Here is a 23,607-nt window from a genome sequence, read left to right on the forward strand (position 1 = left end):
CATGGTTCAATCACATATTTCAAGACTATAGCAGTTGTTTCCAACTTCGTAATTTTGTGATATGGAGTTTTCTTTTTGGTTATTCTATTTGACTTTTACATAGAGTTGATTAGTTCGATGACTAAGATTTTTTACATTACCATGATGAAGTAATCGGATATATAGTTGATCTTGTACCTCGATAAATCTTATTCTCTCCTTTTGATACTGGTTTTCATATTAGTCGGCATGGATTATTTTTGAAGTAAAACAAATTATTTTTCGTTGCATTAAACATCAGTAACTAAATGATTTTTATGTTAATTCGTACGGAAAACATGTTTCATCTCAAAGTTTTAATATATTTTTGTTTTTTTTTAACACATGTATTAGGAGCTGTATATTTTAACATTTACATCTTACATAATGAAACAGCATGTCACTTTGTCACTAGAATTGGTCTAACTGTAGAAAAAGCTATACGTAAGTAGTATATGCCTTGATTTATCTTCGCTATTTCATTTCATTCGAAATAATGTTAACGAATTTACATATTGAAATTATTCCTGTTAGTTTTTGGTTTTAAGTCTTAATTCTTTCATAGTTCATGACCAGTAACTTTGCATGTACTATTTTTGCATTTATATGTCTAGAGCGACTATAGCGAAAAATACAACCAACAGTGCATTTGCTCGTTACTCGTAACTTTATAATTAAAGCTGCATTAGTTGTCATTTTCGTAAATTTTTGTTTCTGTTAAAATATACCTTAACTTTGAATTATTTCTACTAAATTGTACTTTTCCTGTACAATTTCATTCGATATCCACATATAAAATGTGTTAAATACATGAAATAGGTGTCTACATATTTATTGTCTTGCAAGACAAAAAATCGACCTAGATAAATCCATATGCATGTGACTTCTGGTGACCTTAATCCACGCATGTGCCGTAAGGGTCTCTTTTTTTTTAAACAAATTTGTTTGCAAAGCGAAAGTGGTAAGCAGTGGTAAGGAAGACCATCGCATTCAAGCCGTAAAAGACAAAAGTTCGAATATAATGGAAGAATCCTTTTAAAATTTACGTATTGTGATATAATGTGGCACAAATATGGTCAGTTACTGCCATTATTTATTTGAAAACTAATAAAGAAATAGATTAAATGAAATGTAAACAAGACACGTGCTTACCTTTGTATCCGTTATTGTCATTTTTTTCCAAGGTTAAAGTATTTCTAACCCAGGTTAAGTAATGTCCTGTCGGCAATCTTCGGAAGTATGGCGAAAAATAATTAGATCTGAGCTATCGATCTTCTTTGATTTAAAAAACGTTGTTTTCACAACATTCTGAAGGTATTATCGACATTTATTGCTTCAATTGCATTACTTATAAACTTATTTCATTTCATCAGCAAAATTCAATAGAATCAAAACTGTTGGAATTTGACAGCTAATGCAGCTTTAAATAATCCAATTGTGTAAAACTTATCCTTTGCATGTTATATGAACAAACTCAGCAAGGTGAAACATGAGACCAGATTGTAAAGGACAAAACGATCATTAAGTTATTTATAGAAGAATGGACGTCATTTTAGATGTAGATCAAAATACAAAGAACACATGTTTGGAACTTTCACAAGTCTCCCATGCTACCCAAGCCATCTTACACATTTGGAAGAAAAAGAATAACTCAATTTCCGGCATATGTAATACTACATACATGTATGAAATGAGCAGTATCAAATTAATCGGAACTTCTATTTTCAGTATTTTAAACACAAACCACTTTAAAAGAACTATAAAAATCATTTCAGTTAATAGACTAACGCATCTAAGTATTTTTCTTGTGTCTATTTTGTATTTTGTTACATACTGTAGTCACATTACTACCTAAGCTACCTACAGTGTAATTGCATATTAACCCAGAAGGTCTGACTTTGCCTCTTTTTTTCAGTTCATCATTTTCGCCACTGTCATACATGTAGTTACTACTGCTACACCCGGTATAATTAAAATTCTTGTTAAGTCATAAATCATGGTATGTTCTTTTCAATTTCCATCTAGACGACGTTCGAAAGTCTTAACATTTAGTGCTATATAAATAACCATTTTTTTTTTCTGGGAGGCTATTCCATACTTCCAGATGACTCAAGGTGTTTCTAGAAAAGCAGAAGACGCTTACCCTACCGGTGCACCTGGTCCGTGATCCCAGTTTTTAGTGGAGTCCGAGTTGCTCATTTACTTTTGTTACATTGTATGTATGATTTTGGTTACTTTATGTTCTTTGTTGTGTATGTCTGTTTTCCATGTCTGGTCTTTGTCCCTGGATTACATTCTTTTGATTACCACTATAACCTTGGTTCCCTTGATTACTCTTTCCAACACTCCGTTTGTGAAATAGTGCTTTCTGATGTCGAGTCTTCTGTGTGTTACCTGCTTAACGAATTTCCCTTGTTGTAGAGCCAATGTTTCAGGAAAACAACATTTCAATTTCTAGTGTATCGTATTCTTGTCACAAACTTGAATGTCTCTACTACATGTATATTGCCTCTGAATGTACGAAATTACAATGTCGGGAGTTCGAGTTTTTTTTCAAAAGTTTATCTTAATGAGGTAGACCTAAGGTAAGGGGCACAACTCTTACACATCATTGGAACGTTTGTATTCAGCATATTACACCAATTTCATCTAAGTATCAAAGTCACTTGGATTGATTTCATTCTAATAAAATAAAAGCTTGATAGGTTTTGGTGAAATTGAATATGATGCAATCATATCTCTGATTTCAAAAGTTATATCCCTTACTTTACCATAGGTCTACCTCCTTAAGAAAACAAAAGGTAAAGGTGTACGTTCACCCAAAACACATAAAAGGAGCAAGTACATTTGTAGTGGGAAGAAGTGATCTGTCAACATGCATAGTCAAATTAATTTCTTGTTGTACAAAAAACTTTTGGGACGGGGAATCATTTGTAGATTATTACAATCTCTAACCATCTTTTCATTAAAGGAAGTACTAGGTTTGAAATAGTTCAGAGTAGCCTGACGCTAGTATGTCATGCTTAAACCCCAGAAAATTCGACGGCTGTGCTCTATACCACAAATATGCACAATTTGATTTTAACTAACATATTGAGAATTTTCATTACGAGCGGTCTTGCGACCGTAAAATATATTCCAATCAACATCCATGCATTCCATAATTTAGGGTGATATCTTACAATAGCCACGAAGGATTTTTAAAAATTGATATGTATTTTTTTTAACTTTTATTTTAGCGTTCAGTACCGTCATTCTAGACGTTGGTCTAAAGCTATAATACTATTACAATGCAGCGCTTAGTTCGTCGTTACATATCTGTTGGAGCTTTTGTTCTGCTATTGTTAGCCACCTATAAAGTAGTTCTATTTTACCAAAACGCAAGTTGGTTGCTTAAAAAGTGCTTTGTTTCAAAGGAGAATTATATTCGCCAGATGAAAACAACAGTTGTCAAGGGGGTGAATTTGACAACATCTTATTCATCGTTTGACATATTAGCAGATGTAATTAATAAAGTAACTATAAGAGCCGATGAGTTCAGAAAGAATAACCATTTAAAAACTAATAATATTCTCATCGATAATTATGGCAGAAATGATCCGACGAAAAACGGCGCAAATAGTAGAGGGTTGCCTTTTTTTGGAAGTGATAAACGAAGTGTTTCAATAGTAATGCAGAAGTTTCAAGTAAACGTGATTGCAAGTGACATCATACCTTTAAATCGTCTTGTGCCTGACTCCCGACCCCCGGGGTAAGTGACAAATATATATTCATAGAAACGTTGTGGTGGTGTCAGCGTAGCGTGCTCTCCTCGACAGTGGAAGGTCATGGGCTCGATTCCACGATCACCACAGCGAAGACTTAAATTTTAGTAATCTTTTTCTCCGTAAGGGAATAGACTGACATCTTGTTGGCTCGGAGTCTGAATAACGTGTCCGAGTGGGATGGTATGCCCAGTTGCAGTCTGTTGATTTAATGAGCTAGCACAATGAAGATCCAACTCAGTGTATCGGCAGGGTCTGTTCGATTGGTCAAGTCTTCTCGTCCTAAAATGCACGACATATCAGCAGTAGAACATTAAATCACAACCAATCTATCATGTTAATTATATTTTTCTTGATGTGTACTTTTCTGTTGAGTTGATAGCTATACATGTATCTGTAATTAGATAATCAGGAGCTGCAATCATAAGAAGAAAACTTTCCTATAAACCTCAAATTATATAACCTTAAATATTTTACTGGAAAACAAATGAATGATTCGTTACACGATATATAATTGATACAGTTGAAGATTTTAACATTAAAAAAAAAAAAAAAAACAAAAACAAAAACAAAAACAAAACAAAAAACAAAACAAAACACACACACATAAAGAAAGAGGATGAACAAACTAATAGACCCTTTTGTGCTAACAGTAGAATAGTCAATGCCTCGGGTTGATCATTTGTACAACAAATATACCTTTATTTCCCTGTGCGTGCTAATGGACACTTTTGTAATAAGTTGGTGAGCATGCTCAATATACACTTCCGCGAGGAAAATTCTTTTGTTCTACCCAAGCCCTACCTCGCAGAAGTGTACATTGAGTATGCTCTCCAACTTATCACAAAAGTGTCTATTAGCACGCACAGGGAAATAAAGTTATATTGTTGTACAAATGATCAACCCGGGGGCACGGACAAGGATCATCGGTAATAGATATGGGCAACAATTAAACTACCAAAGCGTCAGCAGAGGGATATTCAAATACGTCACAATCCAAATACAATGCGTAAACGTGAACAGAAGGATGATTCAAATACGTCACAATCCAAATACAATGTGTAAACGTGAACAGAGGGATGATTCAAATACGTCACAATCCAAATACAATGCGTAAACATGAACAGCGGATGAAACAGAGACGATCTACACACACACACACACACTGTATCGAACCGAATAAAAAAGATTACACATAAGAACTGAAGATAAGGAAACAAAGAAACAAAAAAAAACTATGAACTCCAAAAAAACTGGGATTGACATCAGGTGCTCCAGAAGGGTATGCATGCCTTGCTCCTCTAGAGGCACACGTTATATTGCATTGAGTATAATCCGGCAGCAACAATAATGCAATTCTGCGACACGTGTACATGTACGTCAAAATCTTTAGCCATTAGGGCGTAATCATTCATATTTAACTAAGCACCATGTTATAAGCATAGTACTTTACTTGGAAATAGTGGAAGAAAATCCGAAATATTGGTATAAAATAACTTTCCTACAGAAAATTTCAGGTGTAAATATCAGACGTACGAACACGACCTACCACCAACTAGTGTTATAATAACGTTCTATGATGAATGGCCATCAATACTTATCCGTACAATATACAGCATAATAAACCGAACACCGAGACATTTACTTCATGAGATCATCTTAGTTGATGACAACAGCCAAATGGGTAAGTTCTTGCTCTTTAAAGACTAATAAATTTTCAATCCTATACATTGAAAGGGGTTCCCGAATGTCATAAGGCGAAGGCTTTGGATTTTATTCTCTCCCTCTGGGGTTGGAGTCATACATCTACTTGCAAGAGATTAATAACAATATACGGTAAACCGTATGCAGAGGTCAAAAGGAACAGTAAAAATAAGTAAGACCGTATCGCAAGTGGCAATATCGAGGCAACATAAACAAATTTGGGATAACAACTCTAAATCTGACTCGATGAGAGTTTTTCTGAAGGGAACAGGTTGGCTAAACCTTAGATTTTAAAGCGTGCTAAATCTCTTGCTACCAATGATTACTTGTTTCTGGAAAACTGAAATAAAAAACAGGCAGCATAAAATTACCACCAGGCAGACTTGGTTAAAGCGGAGTCAAAACAGAACAGAAGATATATTAATGATATTAATAGGATAAGTAATTGGAAGGAGTGAATAATCAAAATATGATCACGAGTGCCGAAGAACGAGTTGAATCTTACTGCGTTCTTGGCACAAGTGATCATATTTTGGTTATTCACGACAACCAATTGATTATCTTATTTATTATGTAGATTTCCTCGATTTTTCGTTGCTATTTTCAACATAAATTTCAAATTTTGTGAACAGCGGATTGATTTCAAAGTTGTGACGTTTTGGCGGGAGAAAGTCCGAGAGTGAAATTACCGAATTTATAATAATAATAATCGAAATTCATTTCACTGGGAGCATTCGATAAAACACTGCTATCTATATAATAAAATGAGTTATCTGTCATTTCAATAACATATAGAGAACAGGAGACAAGAACGTGTTTTAAGATGAATTCTAACATGGAAGAGTTTACATTTACTGTGAAGTTGTTATGGTCATCTTCACGTAGAAACTTTTTTTCAAGTTTCCGAATGCAGGGATACTATTTATTCTCCTTTTCTTAAGTTTCATTCATATTCTGTAGGAATAATTCAACTTGCTGCATGAAACGTAACACCGTAACAAATTTAAAAGAAAAATGTGAGGAATTTTCTTCGTTAAATACAACTTATTTGTAACTAGTACTTATTTCATGACTTATGATCTATCGTGTTTCTCATCCCCGCGTTGGAAAATTGGATTTATTTTTTTTTATACGATGGGGACATGAATTTGTGTAGGTTTATATTGGTCTGGTGCTGGCATGTCAATTTCACTTTTCGCAGCTAATCTTAAAGCACCTTTAGAGAAATATATAAAAGACAATTTTCCTGAAGGCTTAATAAAGTTACTACGCAATTCCCGACGGACCGGTTTAATCAAAGCCAGATTGAAAGGATGGAGAGCTTCAAGCGGAGAGGTTGTAGTCTTTTTTGATGGTCACATGGAGGTTAATTTCAATTGGTAAGTGAAAGCACCACTAAAATCTACTCAGTGACACATGGTTATTTCAATTGGACCCAATGCCATTTAAGTACTTCTTCGTCTAAGAATCAGGCAAAATGTGGTGTGGCACATGAAGGAAAAAAACACAGAGATTTTATTGTTTTATTGCATTAACGAAGTATTTATTTCCGATAATCTCCAGAAATAACCATCAAAGTGTTTGTAAAATTTGCCTTTTTAAGATATTGATAGGTCAAATTTAGTTGAAATGCGCTGTGGGAAATGGCTGGAAAAATTTCCCGCACTTTTTTCTTATATAAGCAGTCAAAAAATATCTACGTCACAGATGCTTCAGGGTAAACTTAAATTACTTTTCAGTAGTTTTCTAGATGTATTAAATATATTTCAGGAATAAAGACCAAATGGAGAATTATGATGTGCCACCCATTGCCTGATTTTTACACAGAACGGTACTTAAATAAGAGATTACATTAAGCATTTTTTAAGCAGTGTTCATCTAATCAATGTCTTCCTTGTTCCCTCGGGGTTCTCTTTCAGTTGTAAATAGAACAGTTGAACTGGTGTGTGTACTTTCTTTTGCAAAATATGATGTCAATCAAGGATTGAGTTTGTTATTGCACGTAAATAAAATGCCATAAAGAGATGGCTTTATGTTGTATCAAGAGTGTATTTATTTTCCCTTCAAGTTGTGATTTTTTTTTATTTCAAACAAAAGCTAATCTCACAAGTAATGATTTTAATTGATACCTGTATCTTCAGATAACACTGCTTTGTTTTCGATAGACTAGAATAAATTGTAAGTGGTATTGTATGTAATATAACAAGATCAACATTTGATTTATTTCTTATATTTCGTACATCGCAATGTGGTTCTAAAATAACTTTTGGAATACCTTTCCGGAGGACCTGATCCCGTTTTTATCATACTTCTTGTGCATAGTTTTTTTGTGTGATGTTTTGTTTTCCTTACCTTTGTTTTTATATGTAATTGTACATTATTATGTTTACTACATTGTGTATGTACATATAGAACATTCAACTTGCGTGTTTTCATGTTCAGGTCATGCACTTGCATACATGTATTGATGTATCTGTTTTTCCTATAATTGACGTGTCTGTATTTTAGGGCAATAAGATAAATTCTAACTCCTTCCATGTTTTATTGGACAGTATTTTTGTACTGTTTTTTTTTTATAGATTAAACGAGAGTGTTTGAGGGGATAGATATAGAGAAAGGGAGGACATAAGTCTTGAAATCAGTGATATGTTTGTATTATTTTCAATTTCACCAAAGCGTATCAAGCTTCCATTTGAAACAGAATGAAATCAGTACAGTCAAGTTACTTAGATGCTTACACACGTTCCAATGATTTGTAAGATTTGTGTACTTTACCTGAGGTCTAACTCCATAATTGAACTTGCTGATTTTCCATTATCTGATTTAAAATCGCATACATCCTTGAGCATAAAAAAATGCCAATTCAAACTAAACAAAACTCAACATTCAGCATTATACAGACTGAAATTTCCCATTGAATATTGAACCGACTGTGTGGTCTCGTGGTAGAGTGCTCACATCAACTACAGAAGGTTGTAGGTTCGATTCCAGGCCGTGACGCACGAAATATCTTAAAATTGCCCGATTGTAGGTAATACACAATATTTTATTTGATATTCGCCAGAAGTTAAAATACATATCACGTTTTGTTTGGTTTTTTGTTTTGTTTTTGTTTTTATTTTTTGTTTTTTTTTTTGTTTTATAGAAAAAAGAGGATATTAAGTATTTTTGCCTATCTTTACTGTCATTACATCGTTAACTGTAACTTATTATTTCTCTTTAGGTTACAACCCCTTTTAACAGAAGTGAAAAAAGACCGAAAAACAATAGCTTTGAGTGTGTTAGATTACGTGAATGCTAAAAGTTTTGAGTACCGTTTTAACCAAGGATATATGACACGTTATGGGTTCGACTGGAAACTGCTTTTCTTCGAGACATTGTTTAGACAAGACCAGATTGGGCCTACAGAAGAAGATGCAAGACCGTATGTAAAATATTAAAACAAGATGCTTACAGGGAAACATTTCTTAACAAAACCCTGAAAAATCTAAAAACGGTCACGACAAAATTCTATGTAAACTTATTAACTTTAAACCTGTATAAACGAATCATTCATTTAACAGAACGAAGTCTGGAGTCCTAATGAGTTTGGTAAATACAGGTTACACGGTATTATAATTGGAAGGTGAGTGCATTATATTCGAAGATCTGGAGGAGTAAGAGGTATTTTGGACAGTTACAAAATGAGTTCACTGGCGATGTGCAAGCGGAGACCGTAAACATACATTCTCCCATTCATAAGCTTCATTGACACCGCACGAGCGAGGGATTAAAAATTTGTTATTTCCCGCCACTTGACGCGGAAAATTAAAATGTCGCGTGAAGACTCCCACGCGTACCATGCCTACCATTTTTACCAAATTTACAGTTGTTATTCATATTGTTGATCAATTAAATATTTGTTAATTTACGAATGTTATTAATATTTTGAAAAGGTTAGATGGTAGAGTATCAACTAATCATAATGGTATTGATATCGATGACGCAATGACTTGATAACTGGAGGAGATGTCTTGATTGATTGTTGGGAGAATTTAGGGTGTTGTTTGATTTATTTTGTTATGGTTTTTTCATGGGAGAAACAGACACTCTCCGGGATTGAAGAATTTCTCCACTCTCGCTTGTTAAATTTTATATTTTAACCCACTCGCTAAAGCTCTAGGGTTAAAATCTAAAATTTAACTGTCTCGAGTGGAGAAATCCTGTAATCCCTTCGAGACTGAAGGAGAATCTATATTTAACCACCGTCAAATCAAGATATGTTGTATTACAATCAAATATGTCATACAAACCCCAAAGTCAAAGGGAAGAACCACGATGATCAAACATGGAATCATATTTATCCACAAGCAACATTTCCTGGGTCCATTTTCATTATTATTTCAAGTTTTTATTTAAGTTCGTATATTGCCAAAATTTGTCCATCAACTATACGACCAATAAGAACGTTTGAGGATGATATAACTAGCTTAATTCTGGTGGTGTGGGATTCAATATTAAATGTGGTTATGACAATCGAGCAATTGGTGTACATTAATTGTTTAATAACCTTGTTTCAATTTTCCTGGTCTCAAAATACAAAAATACTTATCATACAATATCGCAAATTTCGATATATTGTGCACGTGTTACAATGAGTAACCTCTCATCAGAAGCATTAACATCAAATAGGAAGGAAGATTTTGAAAGAAAAATATATGCAAGAAGTTCTGAAACCAAAAAAGTATCGATACTGAAAGCCCTGTTCACATGTTTCAAGGATTAATCTTTTATCAGCTGCATTTAAAAGAAATAATAAACGTTATGTAGTTTTAAGGAGAAAAAAATGAAAATTCAGTTTTCCAATTATTATTTTTACTGCCATTGACTACACACCACATTTTGCCTGATTCTTAGACGGAGAAGTACTCAAAATGGCCATTGCAATATTGTAACATATACTTTTTAAAATAAGGAGCTTAGTTTTTACTTATTCAACAATTCAGGTCAGTGATAAGATTGAACGAACATTGACCACGATTGCTTAAGTTTCACCACTTCAATAAAATCATGTTTTAGGGATTTGGTAGTTTAGTAAACAAGTTAACACTGGCTAGAGATAATAAAATCATGTTTTAGGGATTTGGTAGTTTAGTAAACAAGTTCACACTGACTAGAGATAATAAAATCATGTTTTAGGGATTTGGTAGTTTAGTAAACAAGTTCACACTGACTAGAGATAATAAAATCAAAATAACGTTAATTGAAAAAAAATATAAACAGTTCATGTAAACGAATCAAGAGCTTAAAAACCTCATGGGTTTGCTTTTATTCTCAACAGGAAGTCTGGTAGTAACAACTAATATATTTATCACCAGTATTGTTATCGAAGTTTTTTTTTTAATTCATACCCCATACATCTTCAACCATCATTTAAGGCGAAATATTTTGTATATTTATAATGGGTCATTTTAATGTAAATGGCAATTCTAGCTTTTCAATTAATCTTAAAACTTCATAAACAATTACAAAAATCTCCAATGTGTACGTGTTGAAATTAAATTTTTACAAATTACAAATTAAATTACTGAAATTTTTCTTACTACTCAATTTTGTTTTGTTTTAAACATATGTAATTCATAAATTGTGAATGTGATTATATATCCTCCCCATACAAGGTATTTACATGATGGTATAATTTATAACATATTAGACATTTAGAAAAGAATATATAGAAAGAAAGATAACTCTGTTTCTCTTGAAAGTTGACTAATAACTTAATTATCTGTTATGGTAAGTACTATTAGTATTCTTCTAAAATAACCAATTAATTTCCTAAATTAAAAGAATCAGAATTTAGTGAAAGTATGTATGCTAAATTGATATATCTTTGAAACATTAAATTTTACACTTTTTCATCTAAATACATGTAAAAGAGGGAAGGAAAAAGTGTATCAAAATTTCTTCGTGTTATTATGAAACCACAAAAAAATCAATTTTAATTAAACAAAATAGAAAATGCAATATATACATCAGTCTGTCAACAAAACTACCACCTGTGCAGCACTATAAGTATTATACATTACAATTGTGTACTACTGAAATCTTATAGTATTCTTAATAAAATTTTGAGTAGTTATTATCACCTTGACATTGTTATAAAACGTCAAGTGTTCATTATCATGAAGTATGTTATGCAAGTTAAAATTGATATGTAGTTCAGCACAAACGTTTTGCAGTGTAAACCGTTGAAGTTGATAGTATGGACAAAATATAAAATAGTGAAAATTATCTTCGATCATGTCTCCACAGTGGACAGTTTGGCCTGTCAGTCCGGTCATGAAGGTGCAAGTGATGTTTCAGATTTCAGATTGCTAGCTTCACACCTTCAACTGATAGTGCCATAGATTCTCTTTTCTGTTGCCTGTGTTGAAGTATTCAGGAGCTCCAGGGTTGGCTGAATTTAGCCTCTTTCTGAAAACATCAACAGAGGGTCGATTTTTTGTTGATGTAGGAAGTTGATTCCAGAGTCGAATAGTCGATGTTATAAAGCTCTTAGAACATGCAATAGTATTACAGACAGACAAACATATATTATTACTGTTGACTCATTGCCTGAGATTATAACCATTTTATAACCAATTTTGTAATTTGAAATCTTGATTGAAAAGGTGAAGTCGAAGGAAATATTGGCATGTGTTACTTTTCAGTATGTTTTCAGAGAAATATGAGTTAAAGTGTTTTGAATTTCTGCATATACGTCAAAATACAAGTTGGTTTACATTAAATACGCAAATCAGCTTTACCAATTTAACTCGCCATTGTGTGTATCATGCGCTGTAACATTTGTTTCATTTAAAAGCAAAGTATAAACTTTTTGATATGAATCAACACTCTTCCGTATTTTTTCTTGAAAAGTTAAACAACTGTTTAAAATGATATTGTATAGTATCATTTCAAAAAGATTCTATTTCAAATTTGTTGAAATTTCATTTTTGTATTAATATGCAAAAGAGGCACAGTAATGGTTGGTACTGCCTTCGCCGTTAACAGCAGATACTTCGATGAGATTGGAGCATACGATGGCGGGATGATTATATGGGGAGGGGAAAACCTAGAATTATCCTGGAGGGTAAGCCATTTTTCAAAGAGTCATACATACAAAAAAGTGAAAATATACCAGGATAGAGGGTCTTTAATTACGTGTATCTTTTGAGTAAGTGGTACTTTTTAGAAACAAATCAGTAATTAACTGTTGATTAATTAGAAAGTCCACCAGTTTTTTTTTCATATTCCCGTCTTTAACTTCGTTTCCTAAGGAAGTAACTTCCCAACCCGTCAGACTGGTTTTAAAGTATCAGTCATTGTGAGAATCAGGCAGTAGTTGAAACATCAAGGTGAAAGTTTAATTTGACCGTTTGCACCATCAGAATCAAGGACATGAGACATTATTTTCTATAGCATGCTGGACAACTGAGTTTCAATTTCATTGAAATGCACTGAAAATAAACATTTCAAAGGCAGATATTTACTCTGTCAAAAACCTCATTTTCTAAGATTCTATTGAAAAATTTCTGCGCAAAGCTAGTAATAAATGCAGATATCAAATACTGGTCTTTTCAGATAGAGGAAATATCCTTAGGTGATGCATTGAGTATAACATTGTCAGATCAGTGGGGTTTTGACATGCATGTTTCTGATTTTTCACATTTTTCCTGATTTTTACAACCACTTACACGTAACTGTCTTAGAGTAATAGAAAATGGTACACTTCAAATTCAAAATATTGATTTATATAAGTACTTGGATACTTTTAAATAACACTTTACGAATCACCTGCTGAAGTGAATAACGTTTTGGTTTCCAAGAATATTTTTACTGTTCTACCTTCCCCCTATGAGACCGCCAACCAGTTTTTAGTGTGCTAGAAGGCTTACGTCCTTTTGTAAAAGGTGCTAAAATAGCCTGCATTCCGTAAACATAAAAAGGGACTATTTTCTTTATAACTCCTTTCATTTGTTAGATAAATTAACCAGGTGAAGTCTTTTTGTTTTCTTTTTTTTATTTCGACGCGGAGAACAGTTTCAATGAGAAATGTTTGGTTTGATATGGGAAGTGAATCATAACATTGCTATCTTTATACTTATATGTCAACATTTAAAAAAATCGATACCTCATATTCATGATAATTCATACCGATTTGATATTATAGATTTATTCTATTTTTTTATTTTCTTGGTATGTTTATGAAACAAATTCACCATTTTTTATGTAGAATTTCATTTTTCAAAGGTTTGGATGTGTGGCGGGCGATTAGTGCATTTGCCCTGCTCACATGTTGGACATATAGCCAGACATCAACCGTACACGTTCCCTAGAGGAAGACGCTATATAGAAATGTACAATTATAAGCGTGCTGTAGAAGTTTGGATGGAGCCGAACTATAAACATTTTGTGTATGACCATTTTCCAGAGATGAAGGTAGTGTTGCAGAAGTCGACCATTTTGGTTTGACGTAGTGTACAATTTCTCTCTTCCGTAATTTAGATATCAATGGCGTGAAATGAGGTGTGGTATGGTGGTTCTTTTTGAAGTACCTTTATGCTTTTAGCTATATGTGTTTTACTTATGAGACGTTCATTTATATGCGTTCAGTTCTTCTGATTGTGTTGATTAATCTTGATCTTCATATCATGGTGGTCCCATGGAAGCATGCTCGCCATAAATGCTGGATGTCGCGGATTCGAGCCACGGCTGAGTACCCTAACGACTTTTAAATTGGAAGTCACAGCTTCCCCGCCAAGCAAGCGGTATCTAGGGGATAAAATGACATCTGGATGGTAAGGAGTTGAATAATGTGTCCAGGTGGAGAGACATGCTTACAAAAGAAATCTGTTTCAGCGTGTCGGGCTAATATAAACAAGCGTCTAATCGATGGGTCAATCGTTCTTGCCACGAAATGCATGAAATATCTGCCATATTACAACAGTTTAAAGTAGATTATACCCATTACATGGGTAATTCCTTTCTGTCATCTTGCGAAATCAAACAGACATGTATGTTTTCAATAACTAGTACTTGTAGTGTTTGAAATGATGTAAAAAAAATACATTACAATAATTTCAAATAATTTTTTTGACATAACAACATACATGTAAAGAATAGTCTGGTAAAATTAAAACAAAGAACATTATTTTTAAAACTCCTCTATAAATGGGAGATGATTGGCGGGAGCATGTTCTTTGAAATGTATAGGGAATTTTATTTTTAATACCGGTGCACCTGGTCCATGCTCCCTGTTTTAAGTAGAGACCGAGTTGCTTATTTGCATTTGTTACTTTGTATGTATGATTTTAGTTACTCTATGTTCTTTGTTGTGTATGTCTTGTTTTCCATGTTTGGTCTTTGTCCCCGGATTGCATTCTTTTGATTACCGCTATTATCTTGGTTCCCTTTATTACTCTTTGATATTGCACGAAAAAGATCCACAATTTTCGTTTTGAAATATGAAAGAACGTGAGATAAGCATTCTTCATGTAAAGTAATTAGAATTTGTTTTCTACCAGTTTTTATTTTAGCATTTGCTAAATATTGAAAAACTACCTACTGATTACAGAATCCACAAGAAATGTTGTAAAATATTGACTTTAATAAAGCTCAATTATCTCAAGTTCGGTGACCTTTGTTTTTTACATAAAAATTCTTAAGTGTCTTCATTTAAGGTCATCTTTGAGAAAAAAAAACTAGGAAAGTTTATCTACTAAAAACATTTGGTATGATCTACAAACAGTCAACCAATGAACCAAAGTCTATACGATTTAGCCCGAACAAGGCGACGAGTCGATGCGACATCAATCAGCTGCTGTGTACCACTGGAGACAAATACATCCTTGAGACGTTTAGGTTCCCCGCTTCTATCGTGCGTTTAAACGAACGATAAACGATGCACAAACACTAAAATGGGAAACGTGAACGTCTCAAGGAGTGTATTTGATAATTGTACACAATACTCAGGTCACGTGCATTCAGATGATATAACATCTCCTTCAGGTTAAAAAGAGGCTTTACTGCAAAGCTGGAAAGATAACTTATTAAAAAATGGGATTTATTGCAAGCAGTGTATGTCTTAGCATCGGAATGGTACCCAGTGTGAAATTGATCGTAAATCATGACATCACAATGCTATTTTAATTTATGACGTCATTACTTACGATCAACTTTACACTTACGACTTTTTGTGAAATCGAGACCTGACTCATAAAACATACTTCGTCGAAAGTTAAGTTCGACCTGGCAAGTGTCCGTCGCAAAATCTTCAGTATATTTGTTTTTATCCTGTTTTAGTACTAGACAATTTGCTTGATCTTAAATTGGTCCTTGTATTTCTTTAGGCTCTGAACCAAGGTGACCTGTCTGATAGAATGAAGATAAAAGAAAGACTTCAATGCAAAAACTTTACATGGTTCATCACAAACGTATGGCCGGAATTATCTATCTTTGATCACAACGTCTTTGCTTGGGGATCGGTACGTTTCGAATGGTAATAACTATAAATCTTACCATGTGCCCAGCCTACCCGTGCAGGTCCGGGGGTTAAAAGAATAGGACTGCAGCAGCGCTAAGCTTGTCGTAAAAGGCGACTAAACAGTACTCAGAACCCTAGCCAGGGGCTAGGGCGCTCTGCCCACAGAGCAACTGAGATGTGTGCCCCAGGTGGTGGAATGGGGTAATAGTGGTGTACCGTGTGGGGAAAGACGCCACATTCCTCGCACGTTAAAAAACCCTACTGTGGTATTCTCCCGGGGTAGGAACCATAGGTCTCCGCCACAGGAGGCTAAATTGCCCGACCCTACCCATGTCTCCCTATTTCCAGTGGCAATCAAAATATGTCGACCCCATTATCCTTGTGTCCCATCCCTTTTTCATTTCATCATCATTTCATGTTCATTTTATCATCAATTTTATGTTCATCGTATGAATATAGCTGAAATATTGCTGCTCGGACGTTAAACCCCAACAAACAAACAAAACATGTGCCCAGCCAAACGAGACAGCTTTCCAATCTTTTCCAGTTTTGGGATAATGGTTACTCAGGAACTTTACATTATTTAAATGCATACTCCTGGGTTAGGTAGCCTATGGAATATTGGTCCTGTCACTCAGATTTGACATAGCAATAACATCAAATAGACTTTTTAAAATATTAGTTTTGTAACATTATGTGCAGGAAATCGTTATGTAGAAATGTTGCAGATTAATGTATACCTTAAAAGTTTTATGACGTTACATGTCTGTGAAGGATCCAGAAGGGTGTCGTAACTCCCCTTATTGTTGGAACATTCTGTTCATTGCATGCATAACTGGGCAAAAATGAGCGAATAAAAGCCAAGAAACAGCCTTTTTCTGGTACCCTTGTGGACCCGAATTTTGAACTCTGTACCAGCCCAACAATGTTAAATAACAAATTAATGTTCGTTTTAACAGGCAAGGAATTTACAGAATGATAGATGTCTTGATAACCATGGTTACCTCTTTCAAGCCCCGGAACCATTGTATGTTGAAGTCTGTCATTACAGACTAGCAACTCAGGTACATTGTATATATTAAACTCGCTAATCGTTAAAATATATCTATTTCCACTGTGAGTACATATTTGTTCACAGTGTTATAATATTTCTTTCCTTTTTTGGTATCCCGGACCGGAGGTGACATTTTAAAACTGTATGATCATCTGGACAGGTGTTTGTAGAAAAGCAGAAGACGCTTACTATACCGGCACACATGATAATAGAGACCGTGTTGCTTGTTTACTTTTGTTTCTTTGTGTGTGCTATTTTTGTTATTTTCATTCTTTGTTGTGTATGTCTTTTCCTTGTCTAGATCTCATGCTTGGATTTTTTTTCATTTATATTACCGTTTGACTATTGGATTTTTAGATTGATTTCCCTCTCACATAGCAACCAAGGAAGTTGTTTTGCTTAATTTGACCGAGACCACTAACACATAGGCTATATAAATATACAGTCTTCGCCAAGTCAATCCCCCTCGATCTAGGGAATGTATGGAAACACAGGACAACTCATATTGGTTTTACTACGTATGATTGAACAATAAATAATGGTATGGGCCGTTGGACTTTGTGTAGGTGGTGTTGTCATAGATGTTACAGCGGTACGAGTTCGAATTCCGAGGGAACAACCTACAATTGCAGTAGTTAGTTTTTACATTATCTAACAACGATTCTATTGTTAGTATTCTGCTCTTTTAAGGGACCCACTCATTTTTCGTTATAAACCGATTATTGTTTTTATCTACTCTCATTTTCCTCCTTATACACTCTTTAAGCTTGGAGTTGAAGTACTCTTGGATCCTCAAACTTCTAGCAAAGTTGTCGAGTTGCTCGGTCTAGATGGTTTCATGTACAAGGTCGGGAACTGGGTATGAAAATTAAGGACTTTTGAAAGTAAATGATTTTTCATCTGCCGTAAGGTGGCTTGAAGAAATATTTATAACATGTTATATGGTTGACTGTCAGGTTGGTCTCTTCGTTTGACATGTCTGTTGCGTATTTTGTTTTGTTGAGACGATGGTATACATGGCTTATTGGGGGGAAATTGCATGATTGCATTTTCACCATTATAAAATTGATAAAAATAAATTCAGTTGGACGACGTCAAATAGTTCATAATATCATAACCAATCATTGCATGCATGACATTCTTATCATTATTTTGATATGGTTAAATTTACGTCTTTGTTTATTATGAAGGCCTTTTTATGTCATTTTAGACGCTATATGATAGTTTCATGAACACAGACTGGAAGATCATTTGTCGATCAGTCTAATAATGAAATGAATTGTATTGTTAATTTCTCAAGATGCTCGTCACATGGTTGTTTCAGTATAGGATGGGAAGGCGTTTTGATCAATGTGAAGTGTCTGATCCCTTATACAAAATAGAGTTTCAGAAGCTGGTGTATGTGACAAGAACGTAATATGAAGATTCATAGGAATGGCACATTGTTGACGTTATTGTGTAAAATTAGAGAAATGAAGACTGGTTCTCGATTGTTTCTGTTCAATTACGCTGTGTTTGATAAAAAATCCTCTTAGTTCATAATGAACTATTTTGTATATATGACCGGTTTACATTCATGATCAGTAATTAGTTTTAAACAAGTATCGAACTGGTTGTTGAATAATAATGTATTGTATATTACATTTTATAGGGATTTTCATGGACCAAAGAGGGACTATTAAGAACATCGTTACAATGTGTGGTACTACAGGACCAACGTGAAGGAGGAAGACCCATGTTAGAGGATTGTATTATTGGATCAAGAGACAAATGGCACCATAAAAAGGTACTTGTAACCATGGTTCTTCTGTATTACTAATTTTGACTATGAAAAGAACATAGAAGGATCTTGGAGACAATGCTACATCTCAAAACATATCTCAAGCTAACGATCCTGTATTCTTTGTATGTATTTGCACCGTATAGTGAATTTTAGACGACCCCTGAAGTACCAAAGTACCAAAGTACTTAATTGTATGGTTCATTTGTGAAGAATACATGTTTGCATTTTCATGATGAGAAAAATAACAAATGTAAGTTCAGTTTGGTAGATCAAATGTTCAGTTGGACGAGGTCAAATAGTTCGATAGGTCGAATACCATTACCAGTCACCACATGAATGACATTTTTTCCCATTATTCTTGTTAGAAGTATTCGTTTTATTTCATTTTTTTAGTTCTAAAATTATTTGTGTTGTTTCTGTTTTGAGCCAAACAGATATGCAATTATCTGTAAGAGCACTATTGTCTATCATTATTACTAAAACCATTACATGTACAGATCTAACCCCTTGGAACTGCCGTCATCGTTCATACACCAGTTTGTGTTAAAGGAGAATTCAAGGGACACAAGATTCTAACGACAATAAAACAATACACACATACATACAAATGCAAAAGAGCAACTCAGACTTCACTAAAAATGGACCAAGTTCCTGGTAGGTAAAACGTCATCTCAATTTTAGAAACACCCATCACCATGCTCATAATATGCACGTCTAGTGAAGACAACAAAAGAAAAGAAACAATGACACGGTTAACAAATCGGCTATCATTGTGTAGACTAGTGCACCATAAGGGTTCATAATGACAACAGTAAACTTTTGTAAAGATGACTTTAAACAATGACAAATGATTGCTTTAAATTACAGAATGGACACATAATGCACAAAAGAACTGGACTATGTTTGGACTATGATAAAATTGGTCTCATAATGCGTGCCTGTCGAACTTCAGCTATCTCACAACGCTGGCAATTCAATCATTATCTGATGAAACAGGTATTGATGAATATAGTGTGACAACACCGACACAGTAAGTCGTCAATTTGTTCAGTCAACTGTACTCATTTACAGGATGGGCATGTTTATTATCATAGGACACACATACAATCGCTGATAGATTCAGAAAACTGTGTTCATATCATAGGATGTACATCTTAATCATTATTAGACTCACACAATTTGTGTCATAGGTGCCATCACACAATACCGACGGTTTATCATTGTTTATGTAAGTCATTATACCATTATACCGACCGGAACTGGTTTGAATTTTAACGTGTACATTGATTTTAACAGTAAGTTAATTGCCTAGATGATACTGAAATGTTTTTAACATGCCCAAATAACTGTGCGGTTGTCAATGATCAATCGCCATCATCATGTAATTGTGAGTATTAATCAGTGGACGACTGGGATGTTTCATTAGAGTGTTTCTAAAACTCTGATTTAGTCATACGTCTCTAACACATGTTCCCTAACTACTTTGAACTGTGAATTTTCTTCATGTCTGACAAAATGAAAGGAAGCATTTGTTTTTTATTGTCAAATTGTTTGCTATATGTTTATGACTAACAAAAAGACTATTTTTGCACTTTATGACTATAATCTGGTCCTACACAATTTTACCATCCCTCACTATTAGATACTTTTCCTGTTGTCGCCTCAGAAAAAACGTAGATAAGCTACGGTTCCCTTCTTGGCCATTCAACAAATGTTTACGTAGATTATCATAATGACGAGTGTCAGGCGATGTTGCTGTAGACGTGTCTGCACACAGGAGGGATTCGAACTATGCTGAGGGATTGTCCAAATCTGCAGTTAACACAGTCTATCCTACTGTTTTGATTTTCATGGCGCAGATCGATACTTCATATATAACGAGTTCATGATGACGACCATAAAACTTCTGTAGTGATGACTTAAAGTGATTGTCATTGAATGGAAAATTCATTTGCAATTTGATTAAAAATTTGTGAATTTCTGTTATTTGAAATTCCCGAAAAAATGCTAATGGAGAGATTTAAAGCAAAATGCAAGCTCTTTTTTACCCTCATGAACATTCAGGCAAATACTGATGTGTAATCTACATGTTGTACTAGAAATGTTTGTATAATTGTATGATGTAATATTTATAATGTTATATACATATACTCTTTTGCGGCATCTTGTTCATGCAATTAAAATGTAACTTTTGTTTATTTGTCAAATATTGTGGTCTTTCAAAACATGACGTATTTGAAAAGTAATTAATTACGTTTTCAAAAGTATTTGAACAAAAAAATATATATTTTAAAAATCAAAGTAGTTGCAATGTAATGTATTTGACAAAAAATCCAAAGTAGTTGAAAGTATTTAATTACTTATGAAACTATCCCATCATTGGCCCCTATATCCACAAACTGTAAATTTTCTACTTGATTTCTTTATAGTACAACTATATAAGTATTCATTTTTTTTCGCTAAACAAATTCACATTTTTACAACAACAGACGTATGTAGTAATGTGTCATTATTAACTATGAGTATACTGGAAAAAAGTAACAATATTATTGATTAAAGATTTATTATGAAAACAGATTTTTATTGATTAATTGCTACGAGGAATAGTAACAAGAATTTTGTAGTTTACAAGAGATTAGACAAACTGCTTATAATCTTTGATTTACCATTTGATTATGCTAATCTCTTATGTTTTTTTTCCCAGAAAATATTGTGTCAGTGTTAAAGTAAGTGAGAAAATAAACTTCATTTTTATTACGTCTTGATAAGTACAAATCACACATTTGATCCTACAAGTTACTAAAGCTCAATATTTTCATGATAAAACCTCTCATATTTTTCTCGTACATTCTTTTCACTATTTATGCATTTTTCCTACTATAAAACATTTCCCTAAAAATATAAGTTTAAAAAAAAAGAAAGTAATATGTTGCCATCTATGTTTTTTGTGTAACACTACCAGTTTATACACTATTTTTATCAAAATACTTGAAAACACAATATGGGAATCTGTGTGGCATTTTTTACATTCATTTTAGTCCATTGTTCATATAATTACATTCTACAAGAATTTCAAATACGCATCTTCCTTGGTGTTTCTTTACCTTATCTCTTCTTTTATTTAGAGGCTTGATTATTCATATTTTTTTTTCTGTGTTATTTGATTTTTTTTATCTATCTGCATATTCTTAATTGTGTTTTTTTATTCTGTTGTCCATGTATCGTGTTTGATTCCTGATATATAGATATTAAATTCACGTTTCGAATTGTTGTTTTCGATTTCATTATCTGTGTAACATGTATTCTGCTTTCAGCTGTGGAATAGTTTGAACAACTGTTCGTTGTAATTTTTCATCATAAAATACCTTACTGACATTCAATATCTTTGTCAATATGACATGAATATTACCTCCTCGAGCGACATTAAAAAATCAAGAAACTGAATATGGATAAATGACCAAATTGCGAGGTGTTTCTTATCTCTATATTTTTTATTTCTGTTTTAATATGCATTTTTTCTACTTCACCCGACGTCAATAATGTGTTGCATGTTCGTAATACAATACACTGGACACAATTAACTGTGGGCGGGAAGGTTGTTAGGTGGTTTGCTTTTTAAAGACTAGTTTATTCAATTTTTCCGACTTTCGCCTTCAAATTGCCAAGAGTTTTTTCTTGATCACCCCATTTGATGATTGCCTAGAGATTATCAGTTCAGTAATTGTGATGATACCAAATATTTTTCGGTTTGTTGTACAACTTCAGGGTACCTTGTATATTAACTAACTGATATCTCAATTTTCAAAACGGAAGCACCATTACCAACAAAAGAGCGTATTTTTGCGCAACTAATTTTCTTTTTATTGGATTGGACATATGAGAAAACAATGTGAGTACTTAATTTTACCAAAAAATTTGGCTTTGTCAAAGTTGATTCATGTTCAAATAATGTATTACCATACATTTAGTTTTAGAATGTCGTAACGTTGTTTTCACTGTCAAGAGGTACATGTATATGGCATTTTTCCTAATATTGTTTTTGTGCGAATTTTCGGCTTCCATTAAACTGAATTTTGATGAAATTTTGAAACGTTTAAATCATAATTTGAAAAAAAAATGTAATCGTTCATTAAATAAAGCGTATCACATTTTGGTAATTTACTTAATACTTATAGTAACATGAGGGGAGGCAAATATGGCCCTGATCGTTTTCTTTTCTTTCCCAGTGATACTTAGGGTCTAGTTCCTTAAAACGAATCGCGTTTAGGTTTATATATCTCGAATTATGACAAATAAAGAGTTTGAAATCAAATATTTTCTAATGAAATCCGGAAACACACATTACTATAGTTTCAGCTCTGTTTTTTTTTGTCGTTTTTGCAACCCATTTATCAACAATTACATGTGTACAGGAACAGTGACACACGTTTAAACTGATTCCCTTTTGGTCCATCGAATTGTGTTTAGTATAGGTTTTTTTACAAAGGTTCAAAATCATTTAATCAATGAAAACGGACTTAAACAAGTTTCTGCTTTACACATGGTTTTGGATTATTCAGGGTACGGTTTAGACAGGTTTGAAAAGAAAAGTAATACAAGGATGCAATTTGATTATGACAATGTCCCTTCCCCGGAAATAATAGGGCATAATTTGCCTTGAATAAGCCAATTAGCAAAAGACAAATATCTTTCAGCCAAAGCATAGTACAAAGTGACTGCCTTTAGTTTTCCGTACAGGTGTGCATACTTGAATAATACTAGGATATTTGTTCTTATCAAA

General features: G+C 33.5%; 1 protein-coding gene across 2 annotated transcripts; it reads left to right on the forward strand.

Moving 5' to 3' along the window:
• Nucleotides 1–385: 385 nt before the first annotated feature.
• Nucleotides 386–22,690, forward strand: LOC148602042 (polypeptide N-acetylgalactosaminyltransferase 13-like). 2 transcript variants are annotated; one of them, XM_088555838.1, is made up of 11 exons: nucleotides 386–462; nucleotides 3,258–3,769; nucleotides 5,300–5,466; nucleotides 6,688–6,865; nucleotides 8,710–8,910; nucleotides 12,480–12,597; nucleotides 13,758–13,946; nucleotides 15,857–15,991; nucleotides 16,950–17,054; nucleotides 18,696–18,830; nucleotides 19,695–22,689. In XM_088555838.1, the coding sequence occupies exons 2-11, from the start codon at nucleotides 3,309–3,311 to the stop codon at nucleotides 19,842–19,844; spliced, it is 1,839 nt and encodes a 612-aa protein (XP_088411964.1). In that variant the 5' UTR covers nucleotides 386–462; nucleotides 3,258–3,308; the 3' UTR covers nucleotides 19,845–22,689. The 2 variants fall into 2 exon arrangements, with proteins under 2 accessions (XP_088411964.1, XP_088411965.1); XM_088555839.1 differs by lacking the exons at nucleotides 386–462; nucleotides 3,258–3,769; nucleotides 5,300–5,466 and adding an exon at nucleotides 7,257–7,317 and having other exon boundaries at nucleotides 6,763–6,865; nucleotides 19,695–22,690.
• The last annotated feature ends 917 nt before the right edge of the window (nucleotides 22,691–23,607 follow it).

The sequence above is a fragment of the Perna viridis genome, chromosome 12, assembly GCF_037379345.1.
Source record: "Perna viridis isolate PV_CMFRI_1.1 ecotype Kerala chromosome 12, ASM3737934v1, whole genome shotgun sequence".
NCBI classification, from domain to species: Eukaryota; Metazoa; Mollusca; class Bivalvia; order Mytilida; family Mytilidae; genus Perna; species Perna viridis.